The sequence below is a fragment of the Giraffa tippelskirchi genome, chromosome 8 (genome assembly GCF_054371585.1).
Source record: "Giraffa tippelskirchi isolate mGirTip1 chromosome 8, T2T-mGirTip1v1.2.pri, whole genome shotgun sequence".
Classification (NCBI taxonomy): Eukaryota; Metazoa; Chordata; class Mammalia; order Artiodactyla; family Giraffidae; genus Giraffa; species Giraffa tippelskirchi.
This window is the reverse complement of record NC_137282.1, coordinates 142534540-142546295: the sequence shown is the minus strand read 5'-3', so window position 1 is coordinate 142546295 and position 11756 is coordinate 142534540. Positions and strand designations below refer to the sequence as shown.

General features: G+C 47.1%; 1 protein-coding gene across 6 annotated transcripts; it reads right to left on the bottom strand.

Annotated features, from left to right (window-relative positions):
• Positions 1-377: 377 nt before the first annotated feature.
• LOC145518362 (BOLA class I histocompatibility antigen, alpha chain BL3-7-like) lies at positions 378-5711 on the bottom strand. 6 transcript variants are annotated; one of them, XM_081522664.1, is made up of 8 exons: positions 5585-5711; positions 4988-5337; positions 4502-4777; positions 3612-3887; positions 3385-3495; positions 2956-2988; positions 2767-2814; positions 378-2603 (listed from the first exon to the last, which is right to left on the bottom strand). In XM_081522664.1, the coding sequence occupies exons 2-8, from the start codon at positions 5115-5117 to the stop codon at positions 2599-2601; spliced, it is 879 nt and encodes a 292-aa protein (XP_081378790.1). In that variant the 5' UTR covers positions 5118-5337; positions 5585-5711; the 3' UTR covers positions 378-2598. The 6 variants fall into 6 exon arrangements, with proteins under 6 accessions (XP_081378790.1, XP_081378787.1, XP_081378789.1 ...); XM_081522661.1 differs by having other exon boundaries at positions 4502-4810; positions 4988-5248; XM_081522663.1 differs by having other exon boundaries at positions 4988-5248.
• Positions 5712-11756: the final 6045 nt, after the last annotated feature.

Here is an 11756-nt window from a genome sequence, read left to right as displayed (position 1 = left end):
GTGATTGCTCTGTTTGCATGACTCTTTGAAGAAGTGTGGATACTTTGCATATTCCATCAGTTTTTCCTTTTTTGGAAATGTTGTCCTGGACCTTTCTGATGTGCTCCCACCTGGTCTGGATTCTTCTGCATGTGGAGCACAGCCATCCTCCTAGGATTTTCCTCCACCACCATCTGAGCAGCACTTTATAGTGCTGTGGATACTGCATAGTACAGGGAACTCTACCCAACATTCTCTAATGGCGTATATGGGGAAAGAATCTAAAAAAGACTGAATATATTTATAGCTGATTCACTGTATTGTACAGCAGAAAGTGACACAGCATTGTAAATCAATTACACTCCAATCAAAACAAAACAAACAAGTAGCCAAGCAGATTTCTACCCTGGATGTCATTTATTAGTCACTTATTCTTACAGCCAAACCGGAGTGCCTGCAATGTACCAGATCAAGTTCCAGTCCCAGATCTTTGCTCTAACAATTGAAACTTGACATTCTTTTCCATCCCTCTCTCCCCCTCGCCTGATGAGGAGCAATTCCAGATTAGGAGAATTCCACACTCAAAGAGTCTTGGTAGGAGGCAGAGACCACCCTCCTCCATTAAAGAAGAAAACCTACTTTCCCAAATATTCTTGCCAGAGCACACAGCATGATGCTGAGGTCCCACCACTCAGGTGATCACATGTCAGACTCTACTCAGGACGTTGTGACACGGAGAAGCTGGAACTATGCAGGATGTATCTGACAAGGGTGTCGAGAGTGGGAGTCACACCACCTCCAGTCGTCAGGAGCCTCAGTGATGGCCGTCCTCAGCGTGGGGTCCACGTCCAGCAAGAAGGGCTCACTGTGTCAGCAGTGACACTGTGCCCCAGCAGGGGCGAAAGTTCCTTTGTGGGACTTGGCCTGGAGTGGACACTGTGGATCCTGTTCCCGTGGAGCCATATATATATAGTACTTTATGTCTAACTTAATTTGGATCCCATTGTTAGCTCCAAGAATGAGGACAACTTCACCTGGAGAAGAGTTTCCGAGAGCAAGGATTTCATTACGCTGAACTGTGAACCACTACCTAAGTCTTCAGGTAGAGTCAGAGGTATATTATTTCTCAACATCACAACTCATAATTGACAATATAGGTATTCCCTTTTCTTTCTAAAGAAAAAAAATGCTTTTAAATGTGGATTTAAGACCCCTCTCTGGCCACTCGCTTTCATATACCTCACGGGTTCCCAAATTGGCTGATCATCAGAATTGCTTGTGGGGCTTCTTGCAAAATGCTCAGCCTCTCCCTGGAACCACCTTCTCAGAGTATTAGGACAAGACCAAGGGTTTGCTTATTTAACAACCTCTGTGTGTGAGGCTGACACACAGCATGTGGGAATCCTTGTCTACATACATTCTTGCTACTAAAAGTGTGATCTGAAGACAGCAGCATCACCACCAACCTTATTACAAATGCAGATTCTCAGGCTCTACTCCCGACTGTCTACATTTAACGAAGGTCCAGGGGAGCACCAGCATCCCCACCCTTGACACCGCACTAATCCTACAGGCTCCTCCACTGCATCGCTCACCCTTAACCTCCTGATTCTGCACAGCAGTGAGACTGATGCTTCTAGTGCAGTCACACCAGGTCATCTTCTATTCAAACCATCTTATGAGTCCACATCTTTGACAGACATCAGACACCTTCTAATATGCTGGAGGCCCACATGATCTGCCCAGACACTGGATCTCATCTCAATTCCTTGCTCCTCCAGCCACATCTGCCTCCTGGCTCTTCCTTGAACACAGACACTCTCCTGCCCTTGTGCATTTGCACTGGAGGCTGCTCTGCCTGGAGAGAACTTCCCCTAGACATCCTTGTGGACATTCTTTCATGTCCTTCACATCTTTACTCAAATATCATCTCCTCAACAAGGCCTGCACTGATCACCCTAGTAAAAACAGCCACATTCCCTGTACCCACACAGTTATACTCTCGGTCACCTTCCTCAGAGTACCTGCCAATCTCTAGGAAGACACTTCCCTCACTTATTAAACTCACTCTGCCCCCTCTCACCAGAACACACTGCACGAGGTCAACACAGTGTGTCTGTTGTTCACTCACTGAGGTTTCACGGATGCAAAAATACAGCATTGTCTATCTGGCACACAACAAATATCAGATGAAGGAATGATCAGTGTAGACGCCTCTGTATTCTATTTTTATTAATGTGAACTCAGGCCACTTGCTCTCTCGCTGCAGCTACAGCACATCATCCATTCACACTGACATCAATGCTGCCTGTACTTTCCCCACAAGAGCTCATCACCCCTCCCTCCCACACCGACCAGTCTGCACTCTACACATAATGATATTTTCTCTTCAGAAAGATCCCAGGCGGACAGCTCGTGTATTCATCCTGCTGTGATTATTAGGCACCGCTTTTTAAATCCAGGAGTATGGATTGGAAGAGGTCGGCAGTCTCCCCACCTCCTCACGTTATGCTAACAGGAGCACAGACACATTCAGATGCAGCTGCAGAAAGAGGGGTCTGGGGATCTGATGTCACAAAGTGGGACCAAGCACCACTCAGTCCCCACAAGGCAGCTGTCTCACACTGTGAGAGAAAAGAATCAGGAACCAGTTCAGGTCAGTCATGTAAGGGCTGACATTCTCCACAGCCCCCCACATGCTCACATGTCCCACTTAAAGATCCCCACCACCCAGTGTGTCCCCTCTGCCCCAACTCCTCTCCCAATCGAGACCCTCCAGGGTCTCACCTTTATGATCCGTGAGAGACACATCAGACCCCTGGGCACTGTCACTGTCTGGAGGAGAACAAGACCAGGACGTGGTCAGAATCCAAAGGAAAGAAACTAGAGAAGACATTTTGAGGAGCGTGAGTCCCCCACAGCCTCCTGTCTGCACCCTCACAGGAATCTCAGGAATCACAACCCCTCTGTACTTACTTGCAGGCTGGGTGTAGCCCCTTCGATTTTCACCTGTGAGAAGAAAGTATCACATGAGAGACCAGGGAGAAGACTGAGTCATGAGATCTTAGAAGAACTCCCTAGTCCTGGACAACAAAGAACTTTTCAGAACTGTGACCAGAAATCCAGGATAGGCTCAGGAACATGAAGGAAGGAGATGTGGGGGGACTGGACCACCTGCCTTCCTGGAGGTCTGTCCTCAGCAGGGACATTCCCTCCTCACCTTCAAATGCTGAGAAACACGCCTCCAAGTGGAATTATGAAGATGAAAAATTTGTCTTTCATTTTCACGTGTACTTTACAAAAGGGTCAGTCTTAGCATCAGTAACGAGGCAGGTGAACTTCCACCTGGGCCAGAAACCTGCCCAGTGAGACAAGAAAACTCAGATCCCTCCCTCCCTTTCCTACCTGAGTGCTTCTTCCTCCAAATCACACCTCCAGTCACCACAGCTCCAGTGACCATGAGGAGAACCAGGCCAACAATGACGCCCATGATGGGGATGGAAGGCTGAGGAGGTTCTGTGGAAGAAAGGGAAGGGGCCCAGACTTCAGGCTTCAGTCCTGACCTGGCTGAACGTGTCCAGAAGGGCTCCTGCTTTATCTGAGAGGAAGTTCCATTCCTACCCCTTCCTTACCCCATTTCAGGGTGAGGGGCTCCTGAAGCCCCTTGTGCTGCACATGGCACGTGTATCTCTGCTCCTCTCCAGAAGGCACCACCAGCGCTGCCCACTTCTGGAAGGTTCCATCCCCTGAAGGCCTGGTCTCCACAAGCTCCATGTCCTGGGTCTGGTCCTCCCCATCACGCTGCCAGGTCAGTGTGATCTCTTTAGGGTAGAAGCCCAGGGCCCAGCACCTCAGGGTGACCTCATGGTCAGAGATGCGGTGATGGGCCACATGTGTCTTTGGAGGGTCTGAAGGGGAAGAATCAGAAAATTCACACTCCATGGGCCACTGAAGCAGTACCACGTGACCATGCTGAGAATGGATGAGATAATGGGTTTGAAAAGCAGCAGCACAAACACCAGACATCAGCCTGGACTCTGGGGTCTGGGAAAAACTCCTAGTCCTTAGAAAGTTCCGGAGTCAGGGTGAGTACCAAGGTAGAAGACTCCATGTAAGGGGGAAATAACAGAGTAATGGTCCTGATTTGGGTGGAGGCTGAATGTCTCAGAAAAGCTGGAGTCTGGCCTCCTAAGATGTTTTCAGGGTGAGAACAGGCCTTGAGAGAGAGAGTCATGGTTCACAAGATGGCAGTCAGGGTCAAAGGGCACCGCTGACCAGTTATTTCAGGGACGCTTTTCTGCTTCTTCTCCAAAAACACTGAATGCTTTAACTGTCCCTCAGAGAAGTGGGGCCACTGGTGTAGTCACTGTCTTATACAGAATATGAAAACCTGGGGGGATTCCCCGCTCTCCAGACAAGAAGTTGGGGCGGTGTTCCCAGAAGGACCTCATTTTCCTCTCCTAGTGGAAAGCTGGCTCCAGCCTGAGAGATCAGGGAGGCCCAGTGCCAGTGCTCTTTATACCTGCGCGCAGCAGCTTGTACTTCCCGTTCTCCAGGTGTCTGCGGAGCCACTTCACACACTTTTCCTTCACGTAGTTCCATTCGCGCTCTGCCCCACCGGAGGTTTGCCACTTGAGCTTTTCGATCTTAGCGGTCGCGTCCCCCGCGGTCCAGGAGCGCAGGTCTCGGTTCAGGGTGATGTAATCTCTGCCGTCGTAAGCAGACTGCAGGAACCCGTGGAGGAGGCGTCCGTCTGGCCCCACGTCGCAGCCAAACATCCACTGGTAGGTATGAGACCCTGACCCGCCCCGACCATTCGCGGTGATTAAACCTAAACTGAAAATAAAACCGGGTCAAGTCTCCGCCCCCCACTTCCCCCGGCTCCTCCCGAGTCGGGGGTCGGTGAGTGTCCTGCAATGTCGGGGTGACCCTCGGACCCAGAGATTCGGACCCCAGCCAGTCCCTGGGGATGGGGGTGGTGACCTGGACCCGGGCCCCCGTCGCTCACCGGCCTCACTCTGGTTGTAGTCGCCACGCAGTTTGTTCAAGCAAAATCGGGAATCCTGTTGACGTTCCTCGACATCTCGTGTCAACTCTTCCCAGTATTCCGGGTCCATCCACGGCGCTCTCGGCTCCATTCTCGGATTTTGGGCGTCGCTGTCGAACCGCGCGAACTGCGTGTCGTCCACGTAGCCGACGGCAAAGAAACGCGACTGCCCGAGGCCGGGCCGGGACACGGCGGTGTAGAAATAGCTCAGCGAGTGGGAGACTGGGGCGGGGAGGGATGAGACCCGGCCCGACGTTCCTCCCGGCGCGGGTCCCCGGGTCAGAGGTCATGGGCCCGGGAGCGGGGAGGGTCTAGGGGCACGTGAGACCGAAAAGGTCGGAGAAGTACTGGGACTTCTTGGGGGAGAGAAATGGGGGCCGGAAGCAGGGGCGGGAAGCAGGGGAGGGACAGGACGAGACCAGGGCGGAGGGGCCGGGTCTGGGAGGAGACGGCGGGGTCGCTCCTTCCCCGGGGGTCCTGCGCCCCGCCCCCCCCGACTCCCGGACGGTCGCCTCGCACCTCCCCGCAGAGGCCGTTCCCTCCCGACCCCGCACTCACCCGCCCGGGTCGCGGTCAGGACCAGGACCCCCGAGAGCAGCAGGAGGAGGGTTCGCATTCCCATGACCAGCATTCTCCACGCCTGGGGAGAAGCTGAGTCCGGCGGGTCTGTGGAGACTTTGTAACTGGGAACCGCGGGGACACTGATTGGCTGCTAGAAACCGGACACCCAGTGGGAGTGAGAACTGGGGCCGCGTTACGAGTGTCCAGGCAGGAGGGCTCGATACAGGTTGTGAGAGAAAAATGAAACTCTGGGAGACTGGGAATCTCCGACACTGATCGTCCCCCGCGCAAAACACCGTCCTTGACCCTGAGAGCCTCCGGGGACATGGGACTTTGCCCTAATCCCTCCCCTCCTGCACCGAGAGCTCTTTGTCACACTGTTTGCCTGAGTCCTATCAATATTTTCCAAGGTAGAAATAATAAAGTTTAAATTCTTTAAGTAATTTGTTTAGAATAACATTAATAACCCGTGCATCTAATATGAAAAATAAGTTATTTCCCAAAACAAACGTGATAGTGGAAACAGTGAAGCTTTTTACGTTTTTATATTTTTACTATTCCCTTTCTTGCCGTCTCATTAGAAGACCACTGGATTTTCACCTTGCTTCTACATTGAATCCATTATTTTGATTAAAATCTATGAAAATAAAATGGCCCACATATATGTAGGAGTAGTATTTTTAATAAGCTTTTCAGGTAATTATGTAAATTCATCTTTGATACAAATCTAAAACTACAGAACTGGTAGTTTCTTAAAGGTTATTTTCAAAGTGGGCCTGAAACTATATCATTGACTATTTACTACAGTCCTACAGCTTTTTTCCATATTGAATCACTTATACTACTATAAGATTTTTTGTAAGTAATACATTGTTTCGCTAAGTTACATAAATCTTCCAGTGTCATTCACTCTTTCAAGTGAAGTTTGTATTCCATGCAAGAGAGGGTAGTTCAGCTCATGCAGATTATTTTCCTTGGGTCTCTGGACTTTGGAATGTAGCAGAAGCACTTGATGTATACTTCCCATGCCATCATAGAAGATACTTTTGGTTTCTTTGAGGGAAAACAAAACTATTTATTAGTATTTTGAGATGTGACCATAAACTTGATTTTCCTGAGGGAAGCAGCTCGTTTTTGCAATAAGAAATGCAACATAACAATATTTGTACAAGATACATGTTAAGATTAGAACACCATCTTCTGAATTTCATCTAAGCATGAGAAGTTTGACAGACCACTATTCACAGTTTTTTTTTGATTACTCTAGCACAAGTGAATAATAGCAGATTTTAGAATTATCATACCATTCTATACCGCATTATAACATGACATACTTTACTTCTGTTCTCTTGCAGTATATCAGGTCTTTTAGAGCATCATCAGAGAAAGTGTGACATTCACCAAGCATGCTCACTTCAAAGAAAGCACATACCTATTTTATGCCATCAGGTTTATCATTCATTGTTCAAGAAAAGCAGCATTATTAAGAGAGAGTCATGTAGAACTTTACTTGCCCATGTAATTATTTCCTGTCAATTAAATCCCGTATTTAAGCATTAGCTCCATAAGATCTGGTGTTAGTTCACCAAGGGTATCAGAGGTGTCCCCAGATCCCTAGAGTGGACAACACACAGTAGGACAATCAAGGAGGCCAAAGTAAGCATGAAAAATTAGAGCAGTTGGAGAGATTTGATCTGGGGAATACCTGGAACCAGGCAGGACCTGTCTGAAGGGTGCTGTGGGAAGGCTCTCCAGTGTCCAGGGTCTGGCAAGCGAGGTGGCAGCTGATTTATGATGTCCTCCTGTCAGGACAGCTCCAGGAGAGTCTCAATTTCAAATACATTCTCAAATCTGTCAGATCCTGATCCCAAATGTGTTCATGCAGCAGTATTGGCATGTCTGCTTTGCTCAGTGCTGGGCTGGGGGCCTGTCATACACTCAAAACCAAGATGTAGACTCTGTTCTCACATGGCTGAGCACTGGGTTATAATGGAATACAGTGTATGCTGTTGCTGGCAGAGAAAAACCAGTAACTAAAATCATCACCTCATTTCTCTCTCACAGTTATTACAACCATTGCTCATTATTCTTACCCTGTTGCTTTCTTAGAATATACAGGATTTTAGCAAAGTTCCCCCAGGAAGGCAGACTCTGTGCTTTGGGGACAGGAGATAGTGTGGACCTGACCTTGGCTCTGCTCAGCAGATCTCCCTCTCTGGATGACTTTACTGAGATCTACTGCCCACCTTCACATGGTCTCCTAAGGTGTCAGGGACATTCCCAATTGTCTTCTGAGCAGACCACTTGGTCCCCAAAGATTCATATCACAAAGCAGGGGCAACATGATTGAAAAACATTTCTAGTACATTATATAGACTATCAAAGCTGTTTTACACAAATAGATGTTTATAGATGATAGAGAGAGACAGGGCAGGACAGAGGTGGACACAGATGAAGGACTGGACACATAATTTTACATGTCTGTGTGTCACAGAGACAACTTATGTCAGGGGCACATCTTATATTTGTTACCTGTATGGACTTTCAATAGCTTTCAAGTGAGATTAAATAAGAAAAGCAAATCGATGTACCTTGAAGAAATCCTCTATGTTTATAAAACATGTTCTGACTAAGCCTAATTTGGAGAAGACAGCTCGGGAATGGGGCAGTGTGTTCCTTGTAAGCAGTAACAACCGCCCTCTAGTGGTAAAGTGGAGAAGGCAATGGCACCCCACTCCAGTACTCTTGTCTGGAAAATCCCATGGACGGAGGAGCCTGGTAGGCTACGGTCCATGGGGTCGCTAAGAGTCGGACACGACTGAGCGACTTTACTTTCACTTTTCCCTTTCATGCACTGGAGAAGGAAATGGCAACCCACTCCAGTATTCTTGCCTGGAGAATCCTAGGGATGGCAGAGCCTGGTGGGCTGCCGTCTATGGGGTCGCACAGAGTCGGACACGACTGAAGCGACTTAGCAGCAGTGGTAAAGTGAGGAATGGCATGAGTGCTGCAGGGCTCCTTGACAAATATGGAAGCCCATATTCCAACTTGCCACCTTCACAGTCCTGCTGTTAGAGCAAACCAAGTTTTGCAAGATTCAGTGTTTGGGGGTGCCTTCTAGAGGAAGTCATTGTCTTGACTAGGACACAAGAGGCAACTTCCCAAGTGTAGTGTTTCAGAGAGTGTTGACTGAGCCCCTGAGTCAGGCGCTGGGTCCACAGGAGAGACTAGAGAGGAGGTCTCTGCCTCACGGGTCATGCAGAGAGAGGGTGGGAATGCGCTGGGTTCACTTGTCTACACCACAGCTCTGTGTGTCTGTTGGGGAGAAGTTAGTCTATCCAAGCAAAGCAGTTTAGGCACTTTTCTGTTTATATTAACAAGAAAATACTTTAGAAAATAGAGAACTATATCACTCAACATATCTGTATGATTTCATCTGGGTTTATATAGCTTTCTAAAAAATTGGATTACCTTATCTTACTTGACTCTTCTTTACTTAATATGAGTAATTGTTCCAACCATTCATAACTTTAGAGTGTACAAATTTAATGAATTCAATATGATACTATTTCTTATGACACCTTGTAATTAAAGGTCCTGCTTCCAAGCTCTTGTTCCAGCTTCTCCCACTGGTATCCTGTTCTTTTCTGAAAGTAGAGTCCAAATCTTATAATCTCCAAGCACCTTCCAATCTAGAATCACTGTATGAACTTCCAGAAGACGTTCTCTTTTCCTTTTCTCCTGGGATGGCAGGCACTTCCCATCATGTCTTCTCTGCTTCTGTGGATTCAGAGCTTCTCTCCGACCAAGATGCTGCTCAATCAATTCTCAGGCCGTTCTTTGCACAGAGCTTGGTGTGTGGTAAACAGTCACTAAACATTTGAAAGCTAAATAAATTGAAATGAATACTCACTGTTGCTGACAACTTTAATTGTTCTACCCTCCTGGGGACACATAGGGAAGACTTCCCAGCCTCCTTTGTGGTCACAGGGCCATGTCGCTGCCAGTGGAGCAGGAGAGGACCTTGTGTGTATCCTTTCAGATCTGGCCCATCACGACCTCTCACATGCATTTCTCCACTTTCTAGCTCCTCCTGCTGAAGGATGCTGGTGGGGCTGAGGTCTAAGCACCTGGGAATCCTGAGAAGCAGGAGGGGCTCAAAGGGCTCATGCTGGCACCAGTTTGGGGGTGGACTCCGGATATCCTCTGGTGAGTGTCTCTAGACTATTTGAAGAGGGATGGTTTCATCTTTATCTCTGCCCTGCTCCTCTGCCTTGAGTGTCACATTTTGGGGACCATCTCAGTCTCCAACTTCCCTTTCCTCAGGATGAGGGGCTTCCAGGAGCTCCAGCACCTCAGTGGCTACAGGAGATACTTTTACAATGTGGGTTTGAAGAACTTCCCTGGTGGTCCAGTGGCTAAGACTCTGAGCTCCCAAGGCAGTGGGCCAGAGTCTGAACCTTGGTTGGGGAACTAGATCTCACATGTTGCAACTAAAGATCCCATATGCCAACTGAAGACCCCATATGCTGCAGCTAAAGAACCCACATCCAACAGCTAAGACCTGGCACAGCCTAAATAAAGAAATAACTGCTTTTTCAAACTGGTGCCTTGGGAAATAGAGAAACATCAATAAAGTCAAGAACATTAAAAAAAAAGAAATAACTTTTTTGTAAAAATGTGGATTTAAAAATAAGAATTTTCATTTATTTATTAATATTTACAGAATTTATTTTACTGAATTATAGTTGTTTTATAATATTGTGTTAATTTGTGCTGTACAGCATAGTGATTCAGTTATATGTGTATATAGATACACATATTCTTTTTCATATTCTTTTCCGCTATTATTTATCAATAAAAAATAAGAATTTTTAATGTGTCAGTCAGCATATTTTGAAGCAAACTTTTTTTCCCTGCAAGAAAGTTGTGGTGAAAATAATTACTGTTGCAGTTTGCTACCCTAGTCTCCATTATTGTGAAGTTTTACCTCAAAGTAAATGTCAACATAGTGAAAAGTCACATAATATCTTAGTAATACTATGAAAGTAGGTTGCACCCCATGGATCTCATAAAAGGGTCTCAGCGATGTCAAGGATTCCACAGACCACACTCTGAGAACTGCTGTTTTGAATAAATCAGGGAGTCTCCCAACTGATCCCTGCCTTTGCCTCCTCTTCATTTCAGAGGATCCTTCTCCCTGAACTGGATTTCCTGCCTCCACAAACTCAGCTGAGGGCCTTGCCCCTTGGCTGCTCTGGAAGAGAACTCACCCTCTAGAAAGTGATGCCATAGAGTGTCCTCAGTCTGGGAAAGGAAGAGGGGGACAGCGGTTTCCCCTTTGGGATTGGAACAGTTCGTGCCTGAAGGCACCATCTGCACTTATAACTAATTTTGGTTTTATTTCACACCAACTTACTATGTATTCATATCCCAGACAGAAATCTGACGTAGTGTCTAACAGAAATGATAGTGACTCTTTCACCTCACATGGTCTAATGCATCTGACTTGAGGCTCACAAAGCATGAAGGGCAGTCCTGTCCAACAGAACGTTCTGTGATGAAGGAATTGTTCTATATCTGTGCTGCCCGCCCAGGGAGCCACTAGCTGCATGTGGCTATTTCAGCACCTCAAACATGACTGTTGTGATGAGTACTTTTATTTTACTTAATGAATTAATTGTTCAAATATTTTTATTTATTTTGTTGAAGTCTTGTTGATTTACAATGTTGTGTTACTTTCTGCGGTACAGCAAAGTGACTCAGTTACACACATTTATAGGTTCTTTTCTATATTCTTTTCTATTATGATTTATCTCAGGATGTTGAATAGGGTTCCCTGTGCTATTATTGTTTATCCATTCTATTGTTTTTTAAAAAACATTTATTTACTTGGCTGCGTTGGGTCTTAGTTGCAGCACACAGGATGTTCACTGTGTCACGTGGGATCTTTTTCATTGTGGTATGCGGGTTCAGTTCCTCTGAGGCGTGTGGGATCTCAGTGCCCCAACCAGAGGTTGAACCCTGTACCCAGTATTGCAAGACGGATTCTTAACCACTGGATCACCAGGGAAGTCCCCTGTTTATCCATTCTTTTTGTAATAGTTTGCAGCCCTAGGCCATCCTTCCCCCAGCTCCCTCCCCCAGGCTCTCCCTCTTGGCAACCACA